The sequence below is a fragment of the Hyla sarda genome, chromosome 4 (assembly GCF_029499605.1).
Source record: "Hyla sarda isolate aHylSar1 chromosome 4, aHylSar1.hap1, whole genome shotgun sequence".
NCBI lineage: Eukaryota > Metazoa > Chordata > Amphibia > Anura > Hylidae > Hyla > Hyla sarda.
The window spans coordinates 134390986-134415330 of NC_079192.1; the positions used below are offsets into that span (position 1 = coordinate 134390986).

General features: G+C 43.5%; 1 protein-coding gene across 1 annotated transcript in view; it reads right to left on the bottom strand.

Annotated features, from left to right (window-relative positions):
* TRPM7 (transient receptor potential cation channel subfamily M member 7) overlaps positions 1–24345 on the bottom strand; it is a 150775-nt gene that overhangs the window by 41493 nt on the left and 84937 nt on the right. Inside the window, exons 19-25 of the mRNA XM_056572202.1 lie at positions 20036–20179; positions 15807–15935; positions 13296–13616; positions 13023–13197; positions 12442–12568; positions 9030–9214; positions 3131–3263 (exon numbers count right to left, since the gene is read on the bottom strand). Of these exons, the coding sequence (XP_056428177.1) occupies positions 3131–3263; positions 9030–9214; positions 12442–12568; positions 13023–13197; positions 13296–13616; positions 15807–15935; positions 20036–20179 (1214 nt within the window). The remainder of the gene's footprint in view (positions 1–3130; positions 3264–9029; positions 9215–12441; positions 12569–13022; positions 13198–13295; positions 13617–15806; positions 15936–20035; positions 20180–24345) is intronic.

Consider the following 24345-nt stretch of genomic DNA (forward strand, 5'->3'; position numbering starts at 1 on the left):
CAGGTTAAAAGAATCATTGTACGTCCATGTTATAGGGGAGGTATAGGCAACCTTCAGCACTGCAGATGTTTTGGACTACATCTCCCATACTGAAATTTTTGGGCCGCACGATATGAATTTTTCCCATACAGCAATACCGGTTTGGCCCCTCCCCCTGGGGAATGAATGATCAGCCCAGCGCTGTCCCCACATTGGGGAACTAATCATATGTGACCCACCAGCTCTGTTCTGCTCCCCTCCCAATTAATGATCAGCCCAGCGGGGTACTACTCACATATGTCACCCGCAAGCACTGCCCTCCTCCTCTTTGTTGCGGGCCACCGATGCTGGAACTCTATACTATACACCAGTGGTCTCCAACCTGCGGACCTCCAGATGTTGCAAAACTACAACTCCCAGCATGCCCGGACAGCCAACAGAAGCCTGACGCTGGGGACGGGAAAGTCTGACAGCCGTCAGCCTATCACCGGCCGCAGCGATGTCCCGCCCCGGCAGGTGATAGGCTGAGCCCAATGTCATGTAAGAAGCCGGCTTCTTACATGACAGTGGGTTCAGCCTATCACCGGCCGGGGCGGGACATCCCCCAGTCCCCAGGAACAGCGTGAGGCCGACATAGGTAATTTAAAGTTTATTTTCTTTATTTTTTACAGCCCGGGCATAAGGATACAGCGTACAGCAGTGGTCTCAAACCTGCGGACCACCAGCTGTTGAAAAACTACAACTCCCAGCATGCCCGGACAGCCGTTGGCTGTCCGGGCATGCTGGGAGTTGTAGTTTTGCAACAACTGGAGGTCCGCAGGTTGGAGACCACTGGCGTACAGTATAGAGTCCCAGTGCCGGTGGCTCCCAACAAAGAGGAGGAGGGCAGTGCTTGCGGGTGACATATGTGAATAGTACCCCCGCTGGGCTGATCATTAATTGGGGGGGAGCAGAAAAGCGCTGGCGGGTACACATTTTTGGTCATACCGACCAGCTCTACTTATGCAGCATTTTGGCTGTAAGAGCATCATGGGAGATGTAGTCAAAACATCTGCAGTGCTGAAGGTTGCCTATACCTGCCCTAAAACATGGACGTACAATGATTTAACCCGTCAAAAGTAGTGATCGGACGACAAACAATTTAAGTCGTTGTCAGCTGAAACCTGGACCCATTACACAGTGTGTTATCGCTCTGTTTGGCTGGATAATCTCCCTGTGTAACAGAGACCCTAGTGCAGTGTTTCTCAACCAGGCTGCCTTCAGGTGTTCCAAAACTAAAACTACCAGCATGCCCGGACAGCCGAAGGCTGCACCCAAGGTCTCTTTTACACAGATCTTTCCTATATGCAGGCAAAAAGATTCTATCAAGTTGCCGGGGACTTCTCCAATGACTTGGAACCCGAAGGTACAACTATGATTTCTCTTAGAACGGCACAGCTGAGTGGATAAAATATTGTCATGTAAGTGAGCCTGTTCGCGTTTCCTGCTGGTTTAGGCAGCAGGAAACTAGTGACCGCTTCCCTTTTAGCTGGTCATACACCTAACTTTTACCAATTAAAGGAATTATCAATACAAATGTGCAACACTTAAATCTCAAGTTGTTTTCTCCAACTCAGATGAATTAATAGATTTGAATATTGCAGGAATACTCACAGGTCATGATAGTATGCTTTTGTTAAGTCTTTACTCACATCTGGGTATTTTCAGCATCTTTTAATAGCGACAAACTAAGTTTAAACTTTATCCCACAGTTCAACAAAAACTACAGATACAGATCCAGTTATTAATAAAACAACCTCACAATCCAAAACCAAGAAATGTACACACAGAAAGGACCAGATTAATATTAACCCCTTAAGGACCGGGCGTTTTTCCATTTTTGCTCTTTTGTTTTTTCCTCCTTACCTTTAAAAAATCATAACTAAATTTTGCACCTAAAAATCTGTATTATGGCTTATTTTTTGCGCCACCAATTCTACTTTGTAATGATATCAGTCATTTTACCCAAAAATCTACGGCGTAACGGGAAAAAAAAAATCATTGTGCGACAAAATTGAAAAAATACAGCCATTTTGTAAATTTTGGGGGCTTCCGTTTCTACATAGTAAATTTTTCGGTTAAAATGACACCTTGTCTTTATTCTCTAGGTTCATACGGTTAAAATGATACCCTACTTATATAGGTTTGATTTTGTATTACTTCAGAAAAAAATCATAACTACATGCAGGAAAATTTATACGTTTAAAATTGTCATCTTCTGACCCCTATAACTTTATTTTTCCGTGTTCAGGGCGCTATGAGGGTTCATTTTTTGCGCCGTGATCTGAAGTTTTTGCCGGTACCATTTTTGCATTGATTTGACTTTTTGATCGCTTTTTATTAATCTTTTCATTATATAAAAAGTGACCAAAAATACGCTATTTTGGACTTTTGATTTTTTTGCGCGTACGTCATTGACCGTGCGGTTTAATTAGCGATATATTTTTTTTAATTCGGACATTTCCGCACGCGGCGATACCACATTTTTTTTTTTTTTTCATTTACACAGTTTTTTTTATTATTGGAAATGCCGGGTGATTCAAACTTTTATTAGGGGAAGGGATAATTCAAAGGGTTAATGATTTTTTTTACACTTTTCTTTTGCAATATTATAGCCCCCATAGGGGGCTATAAAATTGCATTTACTGATCTTTAACACTGATGCAATGATCAGTGTGTTCGGCGATTGATTGCTCAAGCCTGGAACTCAGGCTTGAAGCATTCATTCGGCGATCGGACTGCAGGAAGGAAGGTAAGAAGACCTCCTCCTGTGCTACAGCTGTTCGGGATGCCGCAATTATACCGCGGCGATCCTGAACAGCTCCCTGAGCTAGCCGGGCACTTTTACTTTCACTTTTAGCCGCGTGGCTCAGCTTTGAGCGCGCGGCTAAAGGGTTAATAGCGCGTGGCACCGCGATCAGTGCCGCGCGCTATTAGCGGCGGGTCCTGGCTTCACTATGATGCCGGGCCCGCCGTGATAGGATGCGGGGTCACTGTGGGACCCTGCGTTATATCACGGGAGCGGGACCAAGGACGTACTCATATGTCCTTGGTCCTTAAGGGTAGACAACACAATTTGCTTCTACAATAAAAACAAAAGTATAATGTGTACCTTTCAAATGTTACACGAATTCTCTCCTCACTTCCTAAATGAAATTTATCATCCTTTTCATTGAAATAAATTTCAACACAAAGCTCCTCAAAATCATGAAGCTTCTTCTGATCTTCCTCCGTTAGAAACAGTTCTAAAAAGAAAAGGTAACATTTTCTGTAAGAATAGAGCAGGGATAACAAATTATTATTCCAAGGAGGAAGGAAGTCACTATGGGGGGCATTTACTAATCTTTTACTATGTAGTCTGGTTTTTACCCTGTTTTTTTCTACTTCATTTTTGACTGTGCGACAAATTTACTAAATTGCTGCACGGCATTAATAAATTTGGCACACATAGGCAAAAGTGGGAAATTTACTTCATGTAGTAGAAAAAATAGTCTGTTCCTTTTTCCAGCTGTCTGAATAGGTTTGGCTGCTGGTTTCCTTCTGGATCTTTTGTTTTTGAGTTTTTTTTTAGCTTTTTCACCACATCTAAATAATTCAATAACTACAGTGGTCCCTCAAGTTACAATATTAATTGGTTCCAGGAAAACCATTGTAAGTTGAAACCATTGTATGTTGAGACCATAACTCTATGGAAACGTGGTAATTGGTTCTAAAGGCACCAAAATGTCATCCAAAATAGGAAAAAGTGACAAAGAAAAATAAGTAGATAACTAATATAGATAAAGCAAATCCTTACATATAAAAGTAATAAAGATCTGCTGGGAGCTGTAAATTACTGTCTATGTCAGTGTTTCCCAAGCAGGGAGCCTCCAGCTGTTGCAAAACTATAACTCCCAGCATGCCTGGACAGCCAAAGGCTGTCCGGGCATGCTGGGAGTTGTAGTTTTGCAAAAGATGGGGCCACCCTGCTTGGGAAACACTGTCTATGTAGAGGACAGGAGCTTCTTCAGGGGTCCTGTACAGTACAGGCAATGTCCCAAACAAGTAATGGAGTCGCCCTCACCTGGTGTCCAAAAGAGCAGCTAACCCTGATACAGGTAAAGTGTACAGAACATGTAATACCAGACACCAGTCAGTGCATACACTTCAGTAATACAGGGGTTTTACCAGTGAATGCCCATTTTGATTGGTTGGTTCTTCCAGCCATTGACACGTTTTACAGATCTGGACTGTCTGTAGCATTGTATGTTGAGTCTGGTTTCAACTTACGATGGTCCAGAAAAGACCATTGTATGATGAAACTATTGTATGTTGAGGCCATTGTAAGTTGAGGGATCACTGTAAATTGTAGTTATGGCTCAGAAGTGGTAAACGGCGTTTAGTGTGTGTGTTTATTACATTTTTTTAACACAGTTTTTTTCTCCCTAAATGTACTTACACTTTTTTTTTTTTTTGGTTACTTCTTCTACAGATCTGTGTATCCTGTGGACTCCTTCGGATTCGGTGGACTACTTGGATGACCAGCGTTTTTCTTTGCTTGATGTTAATAAAATGGTTAACGAGGGCTTGTGGGGGAGTGTTTTTTGTAATAATTTTTTTTTAAAACCTGTTGTTTTATTTTTATTTTACTTTACTAGACAGGCTTAGTAGTGGAAGCTGTCTTATAGACTGAGTCCATTACTAAGCCGGGCTTAGCGTTAGCCACAAAAACAGCTAGCGCTAACCCCCAATTATTACCCCGGTACCCAACACCACAGGGGTGCCGGGAAGAGCTGGTACCAACAGGCCCGGAGCGTCAAAAATGGCGCTCCTGGGCCTAGGCGGTAACAGACTGGCGTTATTTAGGTTGGGGAGGGCCAGTAACAATGGTCCTCGCCCACCCTGGGAACGTCAGGCTGTTACTGTTTGGTTGGTATTTGGTTGAGAATAAAAATAGGGGGACCATATGCGTTTTTTTTATATATTTAATTATTTATTTAAAAAAAAAAAACGCATAGGGTCCCCCCTATTTTCATTCTCAGCCAAATACCAACCAAACAGTAACAGCCTGACGTTCCCAGGGTGGGCGAGGACCATTGTTACTGGCCCTCCCCAGCCTAAATAACGCCAGCCTGTTACCGCTTAGGCCCAGGAGCGCCATTTTTGACGCTCCAGGCCTGTTGGTACCGGCTCTTCCCGGCACCCCTGTGGCGTTGGGTACCGGGGTAATAATAGGGGGTTAGCGCTAGCTGTTTTTGTGGCTAGCGCTAAGCCCAGGTTAGTAATGGACTCTGTCTATAAGACAGCTTCCACTACTAAGCCTGTCTAGTAAAGTAAGAAAAAAAACACAACAGGTTTTAAAAAAATTTTATTACAAAAAACACTCCCCCACAAGCCCTCGTTAACCATTTTATTAAAATCAAACAAAGAAAAACGCTGGTCATCGAAGTAGTCCACCGAATCCGAAGGAGTCCACAGGATACACGGATCTGAAATGAGAAGAAAACAAAAAAAATGGGTTAGTACATTTATTATCACCTGCTCACACATCTCCCGCCCCGCACGACTACAACTGCCAGCATGCCCTTACAGTAAGGACATGCTGGGAGTTGTAGTTGTGTGGTGCAGGAGATGTGTGGGCAAGTGACAAGCTTGTCCCCTGCCCCCAGCTGCAGGACTACAACTCCCAGCATGCCCTTACAGTAAGGTGGGGCGGAGGCCGGGCACAGTGTTTCCCAACCTGGGACTTGTAGTTTTGCAACATCTGGAGGCACCCTGGTTGGGAAACACTGTTTTAGGCCAGTGTTTCCCAACCAGGGTGCCTCCAGATGTTGCAAAACTACAAGCCCCAGCATGCCTGGACAGTCAAAGGCTGTCTAGGCATGCTGGGAGTTGTAGTTTTGCAACATCTGGAGGCAACCTGGCTGGGAAACACTGGCCTAAAACAGTGTTTCCCAACCAGGGTGCCTCCAGATGTTGCAAAACTACAAGCCCCAGCATGCCTGGACAGTCAAAGGCTGTCTAGGCATGCTGGGAGTTGTAGTTTTGCAACATCTGGAGGCAACCTGGCTGGGAAACACTGGCCTAAAACAGTGTTTCCCAACCAGGGTGCCTCCAGATGTTGCAAAACTACAAGCCCCAGCATGCCTGGACAGTCAAAGGCTGTCCAGGCATGCTGGGAGTTGTAGTCTTGCAACATCTGGAGGCACCCTGGTTGGGAAACACTGTTTTAGGCCAGTGTTTCCCAACTGTTTTAGGCCAGTGTTTCCCAACCAGGGTGCCTCCAGCTGTTGCTAAACTACAACTCCCAGCATGCCCGGACAGCCAAAGGCTGTCCAGGCATGCTGGGAGTTGTAGTCTTGCAACAACTGGAGGCACCCTGGTTGGGAAGCCTGCGCAACTTACCGGCTTCCGTAGGATCCAGCGCTGCGCGACACTGCCGCGCGACACTGCCGCGCGACGATTTCCGACAGCGATCGTCGCTGGAGCCTCGGAAGGGTAAGTGAACTTCTTCGCCGGTCCCCTTCAGCTGTTTAGTTTTGCAACAGCTGGAGGACTACAGTTTACAGACCACAAACCAGTGGTCTGCAAACTGTGGCCCTCCAGCTGTTGCAAAACTACAACTCCCAGCATGCCTGGACAGCCAATGGCTGTCCAGGCATGCTGGGAGCTGTAGTCTTGCAACATCTGGAGGCACCCTGGTTGGGAAACACTGTTTTAGGCCAGTGTTTCCCAAAAAGGGTGCCTCCAGCTGTTGCAAAACTACAACTCCCAGCATGCCCGGACAGCCAAAGGGTGTCCAGGCATGCTGGGAGTTGTAGTCTTGCAACATTTGGAGGCACCCTGGTTGGGAAGCTTGCGCAACTTACCGGCTTCCGTAGGATCCAGCGCTGCACGACACTGAGGCGCGACACTGCCGCGCAACAGTGCCGCGCGACGATCTCCGTCAGCGATAGTCGCTGGAGCCTCGGAAGGGTAAGTGAACTTCTTCGCCGGTCCCCTTCAGCTGTTTAGTTTTGCAACAGCTGGAGGACTACAGTTTACAGACCACACACCAGTGGTCTGCAAACTGTGGCCCTCCAGCTGTTGCAAAACTACAACACCCAGCATGCCCTGACAGCCAAAGCCTATGGCTCTCAGGGCAGGAGCCCGGGCTGACATTACAGTGCAGCCGCCCGGGCTCCTCATACGGTCTCCCCGCTACCCCCCTTGTCTCCCGCACGGGCTCCTCATACGGCCTCCCCGCTACCCCCCCCCCCCCCCTTGTCTCCCGCCCGCGCCGCTCAGCTCCCGCTGCTACAAGACTACAACTCCCAGCGTGTCCTCACTGTAAGGCCATGCTGGGACTTGTAGTCTTGCAACAGCAGACAGATGGGAGTTGTGTGGCGCTGGCAGGTGAGAGGGGGGGATGTAAATCACTGCAGTGTCCCGGTAGCGCAGTGAGGGTAGCGGGGAGAAAGTATGTCGGAGCCCGGGCGGCAGTAGCTTTTCCTGCTCCATGTTGGAGCTGGAGTAAATTTAGTCAATTTTTATGGCCGTTGCGACAGTTTATTGCGCAACTGCGACTGTCTCAGTTAATAAATTCCTGACCACTGCAAGTAAAAACTGAAAACTTGCGTAAATTAAGCGGGAAATTTTTTTTTGACTTTCTAGCTCTTGCTAGGGAAAGTCGCACAATTTATAGGGTAGGCGCAATTGCGACAATTTTGCGCCAAAAATAGTCAGAAAAAAATGACTAAACCCCTTAGTAAATGCCCCCCTATGTGATTTCTGTGCAATAACCGATATTTAAAGGGAACCGGTCATCAGTTTTATGCTGCTCAAACAGCGGGCAGCATAAATCTTGTGCCTGGGCCATCTATCATGCCTGAGTAGAAGGGATTACAGGATACAGCATGTCCTGTTGACTACTTACAGGGCATTAGCATACATGACGGTCATAAAGCAAATGGCTGTAAAACAAACAATGGGCAAGAAGACACAAGCACATTGTGTGCCAATTTCCCCCTACATAATGTGTTGCCAACCATTATATAGGGGAAAATTTCATGACCGGTTTCCTTCAAATTCCCTTTGCTTATAAGGATTGTGTTCCCAACATTACATTAAAGCAGTTTTCTTGTTCAAGATAGGCACCAATATCTGATCAGTGAAAGTCAGACAGATGCCACCTGTGCTGATCAGCTGCTTGCCAGAGCCATGGTGCCAGCATATACAGAGAACAGATTTGGAAGCAGACAGCTCTGTACATTGTGTAGGGTCATTTTGAGTTACAGTGACCCCTCGACCTACGATGGCCCCGACATACGATAATTTCTCAGAGGCCATCGCATGTTGAAGGCAGCATCAACATACGATGCTTTTTTATGTCGGGGCCATCGCATAAACGGCTATCCGGCAGCGCTGACTGCTTCAGCTGCCACCGGATAGCCGTTTATGGTGCCCCATGAGCTCCGGTGATGTCTCTTACCCGTCCTCGGGGCTCCGGCGCATCCTCTTCGGGATCCCCTGCATCGGCAGCGCTCTCCATCGACGCCATCACGTCGCTGCGCACAACGTCCCGTCATCCAATAGGAGCGGCGTGCGTAACAACGTGATGGTGGCGACGGAGCGCGAGGATGCCGGGGAAGCAGAGGCCTTCCCGGAGCGTCGGGGACACCCCATGGATGCGGCACCCGCGATGGACGGCAACATCCCGGGCAGTGGTGACGAGCGGTGACGGTCCAGAGCGGCGGGGACAGGTGAGTACAACTTCGTCTAACAGTGGTCTTCAACCTGCGGACCTCCAGATGTTGCAAAACTAGAACACCCAGCATGTTGTAGTTTTGCAACATCTGGAGGTCTGCAGGTTGTATATACTTTACATTGCACGGATCCCTCAACATGCGATGGTTTCAACAAACGATGGTCCATTTGGAACGGATTACCATATGTTGAGGGACCACTGTACTTCACTTCAGTGAAAGCTGAACTGCAGTAACCTAGCATAGCCACTACAAAATGTATGGTAAAAGAAGCAAACAAACACGTACTTGGTCCATGTGAATACTTGTCTTTCTTTCTTCGTTTGCAAACAAAGCAGAAGAGGGAAGACAAATGGCTGAATATAATCAAAGGTGGTGGCAGAAAAGGCTTCTCATGATAAGCCATAATGAAATGGTAGCGCTGGTATTTCCACACTATGTTCGAAATGGACTTCACTTGGAAGTACACATTGCTAAAATAAAATGGAGAAAAAAAAAATACAAAAGCAAAATGTATTAATATGTATTAATGCCTTTTTTATGCTGCATAGTGTGCTCAAAACAAACATGCTATCTTATGTTATTGTTTAGGTCAGTACTATTATAAGCATACCCATTTATATTGTTTTTGTTTGAAGATTTTTTGTTTAATAAAATATTTCTTTTTAATTAGTATGCTTAAAATTGCCCTGTTCGGACCTATTTAACTTTATTTTTCCACCTTTGCAGCTGTGCGGTAATCTTGAGTTTTTTTTAACCAATTTGGCATACATTAGACTTTTTGATCACTTTTTATTGGGGATTTCCAAGATGTGATGTGACAAAAATAAATAAATAAATAAATAAATAATAATAATAATGAAATTTAAAAAAAATATTTTTAGTTTATGCCATACTTCGTGCAGGATCAATAATATATTGTTATCATCTATAATCTGGAAAATTGGTTACGCTAAATGGTTTTCTTCTCCTCATTTACATGTAACCCGAGGGTCTATGATGTAAATGTACCCTGAGATAGTGAACTATTATGTACATTTGAGTCATGACCATAAAGCTGAGCTCGCTTCATGCACCGTGGGTCCTGCGGCTTTCAGCAGCCGGGACCTCGCCGCCAATGGCAGACATTAGCGATCATGATGTCTGTCTTTAACCCTATAGATGCCGTGATCATTGCTAATCACGGCATCTATAGGCAAAATGGAGGAGTCCGTGGGTTTAAGTTGGCTCAGATGCACAATGCAATCGCAGAGGTCTAATGAACACAAATGGTTGACACAGATCTCTTATCAGCCTTCACCGTGCAGGATGGACGATCTTTTTGTGCAGCCTGCAGAAAGCCAATTGTATCAAATAGTACATAGCAATCTAATGATTGCTACTAAATCTGCTACTGGGACTAAAAAGGTATAAAATTAAATAAAAAAGGTAAATATATATACGTACATAAAGCCCCCCCTTACCTAACAAAAATATAAATCACCCCCCTTTTCCCATAAAAGACTGTACCAGTAGCTCATTAAGGGCAGCCACAGAGGCCTATTACAGGTTTTGGGCTGCTATGACAATGAAATGGCTCCCCGCCATCATATCGCAGGAAGCCAAACCAACCCTTGCACCACCAATAACATCCACCAAACACTGTTTAAATGACACTGTTCGACTCAGGTTCCAAACCATCTCCATACACCTTTAACAGCTCTGACTGATCTGTCATGTGTTGTTAAGGGGTTAAAAGAAGTGGGGGATTTTGAGCTGGGGATAACCCCAGAAGTAGCCGGAGGGCTTACTTTTGTTCCCTGGTGTCCGTGGCTCTGTCATTGATAGATCCTGGCTGGACTGGGCTCTATCACTGGATCGCAGCGCACACAGAGTTCAGCAGAGTTCAATAGAGTTCAGTAGAACTCCATTGATCTGTATGAGGAATCAAATGATTCCTCCGAAAAGTCCCATAAGGGACTAATAAAGTGTAAAAAAAAAAAAAATGTTTAATAAAAGTTTAAAAGACACACATTAACACCTTCCATATTAAAAGTTCAAATCACCCCCTTTTCCTATATAAAAACATGTAAACATATTAAAAACAAACCACAGAATTGCAATTTTTATCCCAGTAAAAAGTTTAAGCAATTAAAAAAAGTCAGATCAATGGTACCGATACAAAAAAACAGGTTATGGCATATAAAAATGAGCCCTCATAAAGCCTGATTAAAAAAAAAAAAAAAAAAAAAAAAAAAAAAAAAAAAAGCTACAGGGTCAGAAAATAGCAATAAAATGTTTGGAAAAAGTTCCGAATTTTTTTAAATTAGTAAAACATGATGGAAACTACAAATCTGGTATTGCTGTAATCAGGACAACAAAGTATCAAAAAAACACTTAGCTGACCACAAGGTAAATGGTGTAAAAAAGAAAATTTTTATTTCAATTTCACCTCACCAATATCTTTTTGTTTTGGAGCATATGTTAGGGAAAAACTAAGAGGTATTTTAGTTATGGCTATTATCGGGAGAGGAGGAAAAAAAGACTGTAAAACCGAAAATTGGCCCGGACAAGTGGATCATCATGAGGGACAAGTAGATTGGGCTCTGTTTTAGTCCCTTGTGTTACATAGGCTGAATATCATAGGTTTGAATGGTCTTGTGATTATATGTTTGGTCTAATTCCCCACATTTTTTTTGTCAGAGAATACCATGATAGACTACGATACCTCATAGGCACATCACCTTTTTGTATTCTATTCAGACATATGTATTCTATTTCACGTGGCTTAGCACACATTATGCAGTTCAAGTGCTGTTTTTTTATTGTAAATTACATTGTATTAAATTCTATATTATAGTAATAGTTTTGAAGCGTACCCGTCAGATCCAACAAAAAAACATTTTTTTAAATATCACTCAGTGCCTAATCCTGACCATGTACATCTATTTTTTATGTGTCTAGCACTTTTAAATTATTTTTTTTATTACACTTTTAATTTAGCTCACTAGTCTGAATTCCTCTCAAAGGGAGGGGGCGTGTCCTCACTGTGCAGGTCTCCTCCCCCCTCCCTCAGTATGCTGTCTGCTCACATCTCCCCTAGCATTAGCAGAACTACAACTCCAAGCTTGTCCTCACTGACAGTAGCGGGACACAAGCTGGAAGTTGTTTGACTGAAAGCAATTGCAAAACCTATTTGTTTTACATGCTTTACAACATATCAACAGCTTCGACAAGGGGATGGGCGTACTGACGTGACAGTGCCCATTTAAGCAGTTAAAACAAAGTACTTACCCCTAATTTAAATATATAGTCTATTCACCTGGACAGTTTGAGCCTTCAATTTGTTCCCAAATCCTTGTGTTTTCTCCTACCATCTCTTCCCCTCTATTTTCTATGCTTGCCCCTCCTTACCACCTTCCCTACCCCGTCTTTCCTCATGTGTCTCCCCCGGCTTTTAATACCTTCTAAGGTACTTCTTCAGAGGACCAAGGAGTGGGGAATGACTTCTTGTGTATAGTTCTCATTTATGCCTTTTATGTCATTTTTCTCTTTTGATTCATCTGAAGTGTCATAACTTGCCCATGTATTCGAGTCGGTTTACAGTACATGTCTGATATGTAATACTCTGTACAGACAAATTTATGTGACTTCATGTTGATACTACTGTACTTGTGGATTTAATAAATTTATCCTTTTGACACTAAAACAAAGTACTTACTTAAAAAAAGCTATGAGGAGATTCACCATAATAATATATTGCACAAAGAGGTAGACAGCTTGAAGAAACGGAGTCAGCCATGTTCCAACGGCACATAAATCTTTTACCTCAGAGTTTTCAGCACAAACTATTTAAAAAAATAACATAAAATACATTTATACACAGAAAACTCATATACCTTTCACCCAAAACCATTTATATGGTGGCACACATTTAACACATTGTGATCTTTGTAAATGTCAATAAATTGCTCCAACTTTAGGAAAGAGGCAGAAAAGTATTACGCATAAAACTGGTAACTTGGAAAAAGGAGAAACCTGATATAAAATTGTGGGACCTCAATAAAAGAGCATTGTGCCTTAACAGGAGTACATTCAGGTTCTCGACTTGTGTGCTGTAAAGTTGATAAAATTGCGTTCAGTAATTTTTTTCCATTATTCCTCTAAAAGCATGCTATCTAGAATTGGATTGTTTAGTCCAATTCTTTACATTCATTTAATAGTAAATATATCTTACTATGGAACAGTAGTAGTAAAATTGTATAAAAAAAAAAAAAAAGAAAAGAAAATGAAAAACTTTACCATCTATTTCATAAGCATACACTTCACCAAACATCATCCAATAAGGCTGGAAAACAATATTCCTTGCAAGTGTCCAACTTGGTCCTTCATAAGGATAAAGAATTGCCTGTCTTGGAACGCCATAACTTAAAAGAACAACAGCCATAATGACAACAATGTAGAACATATTCGCAACCTATGGAGACAAAAACAAGTAGATAACTTCCTGATAACCATACTCCTCATGTGTATAATACAAGTCACATTGAACTACTGCCACTCTACATAACCTACCATTTTGCCAATCATCATTACATATGGTCCAGCTTGTTGATTTACAGCCAATATATCCAGTAATCTGACATACCAGAAAATGATATTCAGACAATATGTCAGTCTTCCAGCAATAAAAACAGGATTTTGAGCATCACCATCATCATTGTCCTCATTGCCATCACTATTTAAAGGGGATTCCGAGGTATAATTATATGCTCCAAGTCTCAGGCCACATCCAATGAAAAAAGTAATGATAGCGATTGTATCAGTGATATTAAAATAATCCCCGAACCACACTTTTATCTTCTGATTTATTTTTCCAGCTTCAGACATAAAAATCTGCAATAAATAAAAGACTAATTTTTTATTAAGTATTTTTTGCCACAAAATGTATTTAACTGTCTCTAGAAAACTAAGTGACAAATAATGTGTCTGCTATTCTAGTTTTGTGGTTGTCACCTTACCAGCTTTCACAGACTTTAGACAATCAAAGATTAGTAAAGTGCATGGAAATAGTTCAAATGGTACTAAATAAAAAAACACAGTAAACCACACATCACCACGCAAATACAGAAGTAAACGTAACTATAGGTGTACCCATTATTAATGCAAATATACCAACTGCTGTCAGAAAAATCATTATGATCCCCATATAAACCTCAATACAAATTTCATGTGCCCCGTAATCCGAGGAATTGATATTTTATATATGCTAAAAGTAATGTATTTTTCTTGCTCACAAGGATACATGTAAATAGAATGTAAATAAATATAGGCTGGGGTCACATAAGCATAATACAGATGTAATTTGGGATCGGTATTGTGGTAGGTTTACATCTACACTACACACATCTGTTCGTAGTATAGCACAATAGAACTTACCAAAACAAGACCATTTGGCTAAATGTTGCATACGATTTTGTGGTATACGTTTGAGTCTGTTTGCTTATACCACACCATATGTTACCAATAAAAATCTATTGGGTAAAATAACTTTTCTATCCCAAAAAAAAAAATTGTACAAAAACCTACAAGGGACAAGAACAGTTCCAAACAGAACTACACTCAGTGAATTTTACATAATGGATGTCTAAGGGTATACTACAGTATACGCTTAGGTACTCTTTAATCATATCTCGCAGCATATTGCGCTTTATGCTTTTGGAAAACCCCTTTTTTAAAGGCGGACAATCAGAGAAGCGCGGGTAACTAACTCAGTAATGAGTTTCCTCGCCCAATAGATAATTTGCAAAACTCTCACTCCGGGGCCAGCAGGCTCCTCACTACATCCAAAAAAGGCCCAGGAGATAACATTTTAGGCATAAGAGGGAGTTTCTTAATATAAACTCTACATATACCGTATATACTAGAGTATAAGCCGACCCGAATATAAGCCGAAGCCCCTAATTTCACCACAAAAACCCAGGAAAAGTTATTGACTCGACTATAAGCCTAGGGTGGGAAATACATCATCCAGACCCCCGTCATTAACACCCTCATCATCATCACCCCCCCATTATTACCCTGTCATCATCCCCGCCTGTCATCATCCCCGCCTGTCATCATCCCACCCCCCCCTCATCATCACCGCTTGTCAATGTCTGATTTAACAGTGGTCTTCAACCTGCGGACCTCCAGATGTTCCAAAACTATAACTCCCAGCATGCTGGGAGTTGTAGTTTTGAAACATCTGGAGGTCCGCAGGTTGAAGACCACTGCCCGGGCCTTCGTCATCATTCAGACCCCCCCCCCCCCCCTTTAGTTTTGTACTCACCTCCGCTCGGCGGGGCGTTAGGGTGAGCTGGTCCGGGCCATCTGTGCTGAAGGGACATTCATGACGAAGGCCCGGGCAGTGGTCTTCAACCTGCCGACCTCCAGATGTTTCAAAACTACAACTTCCAGCATGCCCGGACAGGCGATGGCTGTCCGGGCTTGCTGGGAGTTGTAGTTTTGAAACATCTGGAGGTCTGCAGGTTGAAGACCACTGAGGGCGGAGAGTTCACTCGAGTATAAGCCGAGGGGGGTGTTTTCAGCACGAAAAATCATGCTGAAAAACTCGGCTTATCCTCGAGTATATATACGGTAATGCCTAAGGCCTCCCGCCAAAAGGGAAGAAGCAGAGGGCAATCCCAATCAATAAGCATTAAAGTGCCATTATCCCACCATTATCAGAGGGCAAGACAAGCTGATGCAGTAATACCGGGGTTCTATACACTCTATGGAGTAGGGATAATTGCAATAGCCAGCCAGCCTTGGATACGGACACAAATGGGGTATAAAGACAGGAGGACAGGTCACTTGTATCCGTCTTATCCTGAAGTGAACCCAGCATGTACAGGAATATTCATTGGTCAGTTTCAGTCCAGCCAAAACAAGTGCCAGAAAACACCAAACCCATTTATGTAGCTAAAAGATTTATATTATAGCATCTTGTTACACAAAAAAGAAAAAAAATTAAAAAAGAAAACTTTTTTTTTTTTAAGAACTTTTCAAAACATTAAAAAAAATGTAATAAAATAAAACACCAACCTCTCGAATCTTATCAATTGCTGAGGTAAAAATATAGGCAATGACAATCCACTCTTGGGCAGAAGGCAATGGCTCCAGCTTCACAAGAACCACAAATGTGAAAAGCATGAGAAACGCCAAATAAAACAGCTAAAAAGAGGAAAAAAGGAAAATTAAATTGCTGGAAAAAAAAATACTTAACTGGAATATAAAACCCAATAATGTTAAGCTAAGTGTAAACGTAAAGCTATCTAAAGAATAAGAAAGCAATAATACATGTTTTATTGGTAAAACAATCCTCAAATTAAAGGGGTACTCCAGTGGAAAACTTTTTTTTTTTTTTATGAACTGATGCCAGAAAGTTACAGATTTGTAAATTACTTCTATTAAAAAAAATCTTTACCCTTCCAGTACTTTTTAACAGCTGTATGCTAAAGAGGAATTTTTTTTTTTTTTTTTTGTCTTGTCCACAGTGCTCTCTGCTGACACCTCTGTCCGTGTCAGGAACTGTCCAGAGTAGCATAGGTTTGCTATGAGGATTTTCTCCTGCTCCGGACAGTTCCTGATACAGGCATCAGGTGTCAGCAGAGAGCACTGTGGACAAGACAAAAAAGAAATTAAAAAAAGAAAAGAATTTCCTCTGTAGCATACAGCTGCTAAAAAGTACTGGAAGATTTTTTAATAGAAGTAATTTATAAATCTGTTTAACTTTCTGGCACCAGTAAATAAAATAAAAAAATGTTTTCCATTGGAGTACCCCTTTAAACTCATTTGTATTATCAAGTATGTAAAATATCCTGCAAACCTACTTTGGTGAAAAGCTCTCTTTAGTTCTCAGAAGAGACACATATTCTGGAGTTCAGGTCACCCATTGATAAGCACAATAAGTCCCTCTATTTTGCAGAACAACCTAATTACGTATTTTGTTACAAGTATAGCCCCTTTAGACAATACCAGGTTGTATAAATGAAATCGAATACTCCCAGGGACTAAGGCAGTCTTTTCCAACCAAGGTGAACCCAGCTGTTGCAAAACTACAACTCCCAGCATGCACGGACAGCCAACGGCAGGATAATAAACGGAATGTCCACAGCAGAATTTATGAGATAACTGGAACTTCTGCAAACAGTCTTTATAAACATGCAGTTTCTCTTGAGGTAACCGGGATGCAGGTTCCTCACAGGCTTTGCTGGGACTAATAGTCTTTAGCTTTAAGCAGGCCACTGTGCTATTAATTGTATGAGTTGAGTTGAATAGTAGTCACAATGATTTAGTAAACAGAGCTTTATAACTTACAGTTTTAGTGGCTGCTGGTTCTTTAGGCTTTGGCCTAGTTGAGATGAATTGAGATATGCTGATTGTGCTTGCTTTGGATCTGGGAGATGAGAGAATTTACAGACTACAGCCCCTTATATACTAGGGGGGCTGGAGTAATCCCATTGGCTGCAAAGCCTGTAGGTCCTGAACCCAAAGAACTCTGGGTACATCACATGACCCAGGAAGGTCCTAAATATCTGTACAACCATTATAATATATCACATGACCTAGGTAGGTCCTATACATTTGTACACTATACAGAAATACATTTATATGAGGCAACCAAGGGGCAAGCCCTGCAGGAGAGCCCTGTGGAATGGAGGGACTATAAGTAAGGGGACTTTAGACAGGGACAGGACAAGGTCCTGTACCGGGACACCACAAGCTTATGTTTTGATCGCTGAGGCATAGCTTTCTTTCAGCCACACTCAGCTTGAGATGGATTTCAACAGATCAGAGCACAATGACACGGGCATAAGGGGAATGTCACTTTTTTTGCATGGTTCCCTGTTTACCACTGAAGTCAATAGGAGTGTTTTCTTTAAAGTGGCAGTCCATGGTTACATGAACAATCATTCTTAATGGCTGACAGCAGGCTTCTGTGAGTCGTAACTGATCAGTTCATAGGAACCTTTGGCTTTATCAAACCTGTGTGAGGAAAAAAAAACAAAAAAACTAGTGATTTTCCCACAGCAGCCAATCACAGCTCAGCTTTCACTTTACCACAGTTTGTTAAGATGGGAAGGCTGAGCTGTGATTGGTCACAGTGTGGAAATAACTAGTTTTTCTCTCACATAGTTTGATAAATCAGGGACATTCAGGGGCATTTATCAAGACTGAACTTACATTTAGTTCAGTTTAGATGAAGAAAAATTGCGGGGAAAGTGGCAGCCGTGCACAAAATTTATCAATTGGCGCATGGACTTTGATGAATGCCCGCTGAACTGCTCTGGATAAATGTGGCAGAGCAGTAGCGGACTGTGAGACAATTGTTCTAAAAGTCGCATGGAACTTAACACAATTGTCGTACAGAGTAATATAAGGCAGGGTTGAATTGCCCTGTGATTTCTTCTAAATCTGGTCCATGTGACTACTTTGCGACTTTTATGCGAAAAGTCGCCCATGATAAATTAGTGACCACTGCACAAAGTGATCTAAATGAGATCACTTCGTGGTCAGAAAAGTTAAACAGTCTAAATGAAATGTTGCAGGAAAAGTTACACGGGACCAGCCTGCGTCTTTTCCTGCAACAAATTTAAACAAAAAAAAAGCAAAGTCTAAAGAGCTTGATACATTCTCCTCATTGTGTTTGGCATTAGTTCATTTGTGGCTGACATATAAGGTGTAGTTGTAGCAAACACAGATTTTTTTTTTTTTTTTTTAGAAAGGGTTAAACAGCTTCCCTCCATTTAATAGCCATAATGATTCTGAACAGATTTGTAAATCACTTAATTTACAAACATGACTTCTTACCACAGAAAAACAGCTATAAAAATTGGTCACTATTGGGGAGATTTATCAAAACCTGTGCAGAGGAAAATTTGCCCAGTTGCCCATAGCAACCAATCAGATCACTTCTTTCATTTTTTAACAAGGCCTCTGCAAAATGAAAGAAGCTATCTGTTTGGTTGCTATGGGCAACTTTTCCTTTGCATAGGTTTTGATAAATCTCCCCCTAGGTGTCTTGCTTCTTCTGCAATCTGCTGTCCACTGCCTCTTATCAGCGGAAATCTCTTTCTAGTAACAACTAGATCAGGACGAACTGCAAGTAGTGGAGACGGGGTTTACCATCTGCTCTGTGCAGGAGAGCTGCAAGCAACCTGAAAGCTGAACTTCTCTGCCTGCTAAGGATGATCCACTCTGTTCCTCAAAGATAAATCAAGGCTTCTCTTTCCTCTCCGGCCACCCATAAAGCTTAGTGCAGCTGTACCTTGTGTAAATACTATTGTTCCTACTGCTATATGTGCACAAAGCTGTGGTGTAATCTTCCCCAAGCACAGCTTCTCAGCAAAAGTTTACTGCTTAGTGTAACCCAGTCCTTACTGTGCTGCTACTGTTTCTTTCATTCTTGCTCACATAGCATATTGAAAACCCAGTGCATTAGTAACTCCCTTCTTTCCTAAACATGTCAGCTAGTACTGTAGTGTGTAAATAGTCATCTCAGCACAATGTTCATGGCACTCCTTCCAGCACAATGTCCTGGTATAAAAGAGGTGTATGAGCTGTGACTGACCAGAAAATTAAGGGAAACCAAGTCCATGTAAGTGTGCTACCTGCAAAGAGTTCAGGATTGGTTCTGGCTTTTGAAATTTAGAAAATAAAATTTCTGTGCACCATGGAAGGAGCCCAATAATAGCAGGAGAAGCACTAAAATCAACATCACTCTAAAAAGAGTTAATCTAACAAAACCATGCATGTTCTTAAAAATCTTTTGGAGAACAATATGGAAAACATTGACATTGCAAAGGGAAACTGACAGGTGGTGCACGCACACTAAAAGCAATACATAGTGTTATAGTGTGGGTGAACTGTACTAAAACGAGTGTACGAAGTGTTTTGATATAGAATGTGATAGATGACTCAGCACTTCAGGCTAAGGCTGCGTTATTGGCTGGATTCGCCGTGTCCCGCCTTCATTGTGCAAAGCTGGCCATTTACATGTTAGCAACGGAGTCTAATACCGGTTCTCCCTCTGCAATGGCGGCACTGATCAGAGTAAGTGATATCTAATTTTAATCTAGTTCACCCACAGTAAAACCTTGTGTATTGGGTTAATTGCAGGTGAAACAGCAATTTAGTTTCTCTTGAGAAAAAAAAACTGTTGATACCAGTGGTGACCATATTATATGGAAATGACAAACATGATCTATGTAGTAATGAGTAAGAATCTTCAAGAAAAAAAACGAATATTTTTAAAGGATACTCATACTCACAGTGTTAAACCAAAATTTCACAATTGGTGCATGATAGAATGCATAGAATTTCTGGGTAATCGGAAGCCGACGGGTTTTTGTTTGAGTCTCAATTTCAGTCTTCATCTCTGTATTGTCGAATGCCTGAACTTCCTTAAACACATTCTGAAGATGAAAAATTGTTATAATATTGTTATAACTGTATTAAAACAAAATAAAAACTAAAATGAATCTATCCTATGTCTTTGCAATGCAAAGGCATTGATTAAACATATTTTTATCACAAAAATGTATAGAATACAGAGTAAACCAGTGTGTTGGAATCATGATCCCAGTATGTGCTTCATGCTGCCCACTGTTCGGGCAGCATAAAACAGCTAAGAAGGCTCCTTTTAAAGCTGTATTCCAGATTTCTGGCATTGAAAATTTCCACATATTTGCAAAATCCCAGTTTCTGCACAAAAAAAATGTCAACTTTTTTGCACCACCTACTGCACTTTTAGAAGTAGGCTGAGCTTAGCAGGAGTGTCAGTGGCCTCCAGCGCCCAAGCAGGTTTATAACCTACACTAAAAATTGGCATAAGTTAAGTAGGAAATCTACACCAGCTTAGAGAGAGGATTTCTAGGTCTGGTGCATGCACTGTAAATGATATGCACCAAATGTATTAAGAGGCTTGTGTTTCTTAATGCACCTCATGCATCTTAAGCTAGCCTTGTTTTACTTAAGACTGGTGTCTGACATGCCAGCCTTAAAGGAGTACCCCGCTGCTCAGCGTTTGGAACAAACTGTTCCGAATGCAGGAGCCGGCGCCGGGAGCTCGTGACATCATAGCGCCCCCCCCAATGACATCACGCCCCCTCAATACAAGTCTATGGGAGGGGGCGTGACAGCATTCACGCCCCCTCCCATAGACTTTCATTGAGGGGAGGGGGCGTGACATCATAGGGGCGGGGCTATGGCATCACGAGCTCCAGGCGCCAGCTCCAGCGTTCGGAACAGTTTGTCCCAAACGCTGAGTAGCGGAGTACCCCTTTAATAAGTTTGCCCCTAGTAAGCTTACACAAATCATCAGTTGCGTACAGCCAATCATTCCACACTTTTTTTTTTTTTTAAGTCGACCACAGCCAAGTAGATCCAACAAAGCTTACAACATTTTCAGCAGACATTATGGGTGCTTTTCTTTTTTCAGCCTTATGAACTATGTAACTTGTTCATCACAGACTGGAATTTTCTTCTTTAGTTTCAAACAGAGCAAGTTTATTGAAACATAACATAGCTTCAGTAAGAGCAATAAGTCTGGGATGCACCCCGGCACAAGAATAGGAAAGGTACAAAGGGGGGGGGGGGGGTTCTTCTTTACTATGGGTAACTATGTAGTCTGCAGTCAGCCATCACAAACTATCATCCACATGTCATTTCTATACAATGTCTGGACTCCATGACAGGCATTTACTAAGGGGTTTAGTCATTTTTTTCTGACTATTTTTGGCGCAAAATTGTCGCAATTGCGCCTACCCTATAAATTGTGCGACTTTCCCTAGCAAGAGCTAGAAAGTCAAAAAAAAATTTCCCGCTTAATTTACGCAAGTTTTCACTTTTTACTTGCAGTGGTCAGGAATTTATTAACTGAGACAGTCGCAGTTGCGCAATAAACTGTCGCAACGGCCATAAAAATTGACTAAATTTACTCCAGCTCCAACATGGAGCAGGAAAAGCTACTGCCGCCCGGGCTCCGACATACTTTCTTCCCGCTACCCTCACTGCGCTACCGGGACACAGCAGTGATTTATATCCCCCCCCCCCCTCTCACCTGCCAGCGCCACACAACTCCCATCTGTCTGCTGTTGCAAGACTACAAGTCCCAGCATGCCCTTACAGTGAGGACATGCTGGGAGTTGTAGTCTTGTAGCAGCGGGAGCTGAGCGGCGCGGGCGGGAGACAAGGGGGGGGGGTAGCGGGGAGGCCGTATGAGGAGCCCGGGCGGGAGACAAGGGGGGTAGCGGGGAGACCGTATGAGGAGCCCGGGCGGCTGCACTGTAATGTCAGCCCGGGCTCCTGCCCTGAGAGCCATAGGCTTTGGCTGTCAGGGCATGCTGGGTGTTGTAGTTTTGCAACAGCTGGAGGGCCACAGTTTGCAGACCACTGGTGTGTGGTCTGTAAACTGTAGTCCTCCAGCTGTTGCAAAACTAAACAGCTGAAGGGGACCGGCGAAGAAGTTCACTTACCCTTCCGAGGCTCCAGCGACGATCGCTGACGGAGATCGTCGCGCGGCAGTGTCGTGCAGCGCTGGATCCTACGGAAGCCGGTAAGTTGCGCAAGCTTCCCAACCAGGGTGCCTCCAAATGTTGCAAGACTACAACTCCCAGCATGCCTGGACACCCTTTGGCTGTCCGGGCATGCTGGGAGTTGTAGTTTTGCAACAGCTGGAGGCACCCTTGTTGGGAAACACTGGCCTAAAACAGTGTTTCCCAACCAGGGTGCCTCTAGATGTTGCAAGACTACAACTCCCAGCATGCCTGGACAGCCATTGGCTGTCCGGGCATGCTGGGAGTTGTAGTTTTGCAACAGCTGGAGGCACCCTTGTTGGGAAACACTGGCCTAAAACAGTGTTTCCCAACCAGGGTGCCTCCAGATGTTGCAAGACTACAACTCCCAGCATGCCTGGACAGCCATTGGCTGTCCAGGCATGCTGGGAGTTGTAGTTTTGCAACAGCTGGAGGGCCACAGTTTGCAGACCCCTGGTTTGTGGTCTGTAAACTGTAGTCCTCCAGCTGTTGCAAAACTAAACAGCTGAAGGGGACCGGCGAAGAAGTTCACTTACCCTTCCGAGGCTCCAGCGACGATCGCTGTCGGAGATTGTCGCACGGCACTGTCGCGCGGCAGTGTCGTGCAGCGCTGGATCCTACGGAAGCCGGTAAGTTGCGCAGGCTTCCCAACCAGGGTGCCTCCAGTTGTTGCAAGACTACAACTCCCAGCATGCCTGGACAGCCTTTGGCTGTCCAGGCATGCTGGGAGTTGTAGTTTAGCAACAGCTGGAGGCACCCTGGTTGGGAAACACTGGCCTAAAACAGTTGGGAAACACTGGCCTAAAACAGTCACCCTGGTTGGGAAACACTGTTTTAGGCCAGTGTTTCCCAACCAGGGTGCCTCCAGATGTTGCAAGACTACAACTCCCAGCATGCCTGGACAGCCTTTGACTGTCCAGGCATGCTGGGGCTTGTAGTTTTGCAACATCTGGAGGCACCCTGGTTGGGAAACACTGTTTTAGGCCAGTGTTTCCCAGCCAGGTTGCCTCCAGATGTTGCAAAACTACAACTCCCAGCATGCCTAGACAGCCTTTGACTGTCCAGGCATGCTGGGACTTGTAGTTTTGCAACATCTGGAGGCACCCTGGTTGAGAAACACTGTTTTAGGCCAGTGTTTCCCAGCCAGGTTGCCTCCAGATGTTGCAAAACTACAACTCCCAGCATGCCTAGACAGCCTTTGACTGTCGAGGCATGCTGGGGCTTGTAGTTTTGCAACATCTGGAGGCACCCTGGTTGGGAAACACTGGCCTAAAACAGTGTTTCCCAACCAGGGTGCCTCCAGATGTTGCAAAACTACAAGTCCCAGGTTGGGAAATACTGTGCCCGGCCTCCGCCCCACCTTACTGTAAGGGCATGCTGGGAGTTGTAGTCCTGCAGCTGGGGGCAGGGGACAAGCTTGTCACTTGCCCACACATCTCCTGCACCACACAACTACAACTCCCAGCATGTCCTTCTGTAAGGGCATGCTGGCAGTTGTAGTCGTGCGGGGCGGGAGATGTGTGAGCAGGTGATAATAAATGTACTAACCCATGTTTTTTGTTTTCTTCTCATTTCAGATCCGTGTATCCTGTGGACTCCTTCGGATTCGGTGGACTACTTCGATGACCAGCGTTTTTCTTTATTTGATTTTAATAAAATGGTTAACGAGGGCTTGTGGGGGAGTGTTTTTTGTAATAAAAAATTTTTAAAACCTGTTGTGTTTTTTTCTTACTTTACTAGACAGGCTTAGTAGTGGAAGCTGTCTTATAGACAGAGTCCATTACTAACCTGGGCTTAGCGCTAGCCACAAAAACAGCTAGCGCTAACCCCCTATTATTACCCCGGTACCCAACGCCACAGGGGTGCCGGGAAGAGCCGGTACCAACAGGCCTGGAGCGTCAAAAATGGCGCTCCTGGGCCTAAGCGGTAACAGGCTGGCGTTATTTAGGCTGGGGAGGGCCAGTAACAATGGTCCTCGCCCACCCTGGGAACGTCAGGCTGTTACTGTTTGGTTGGTATTTGGCTGAGAATGAAAATAGGGGGGA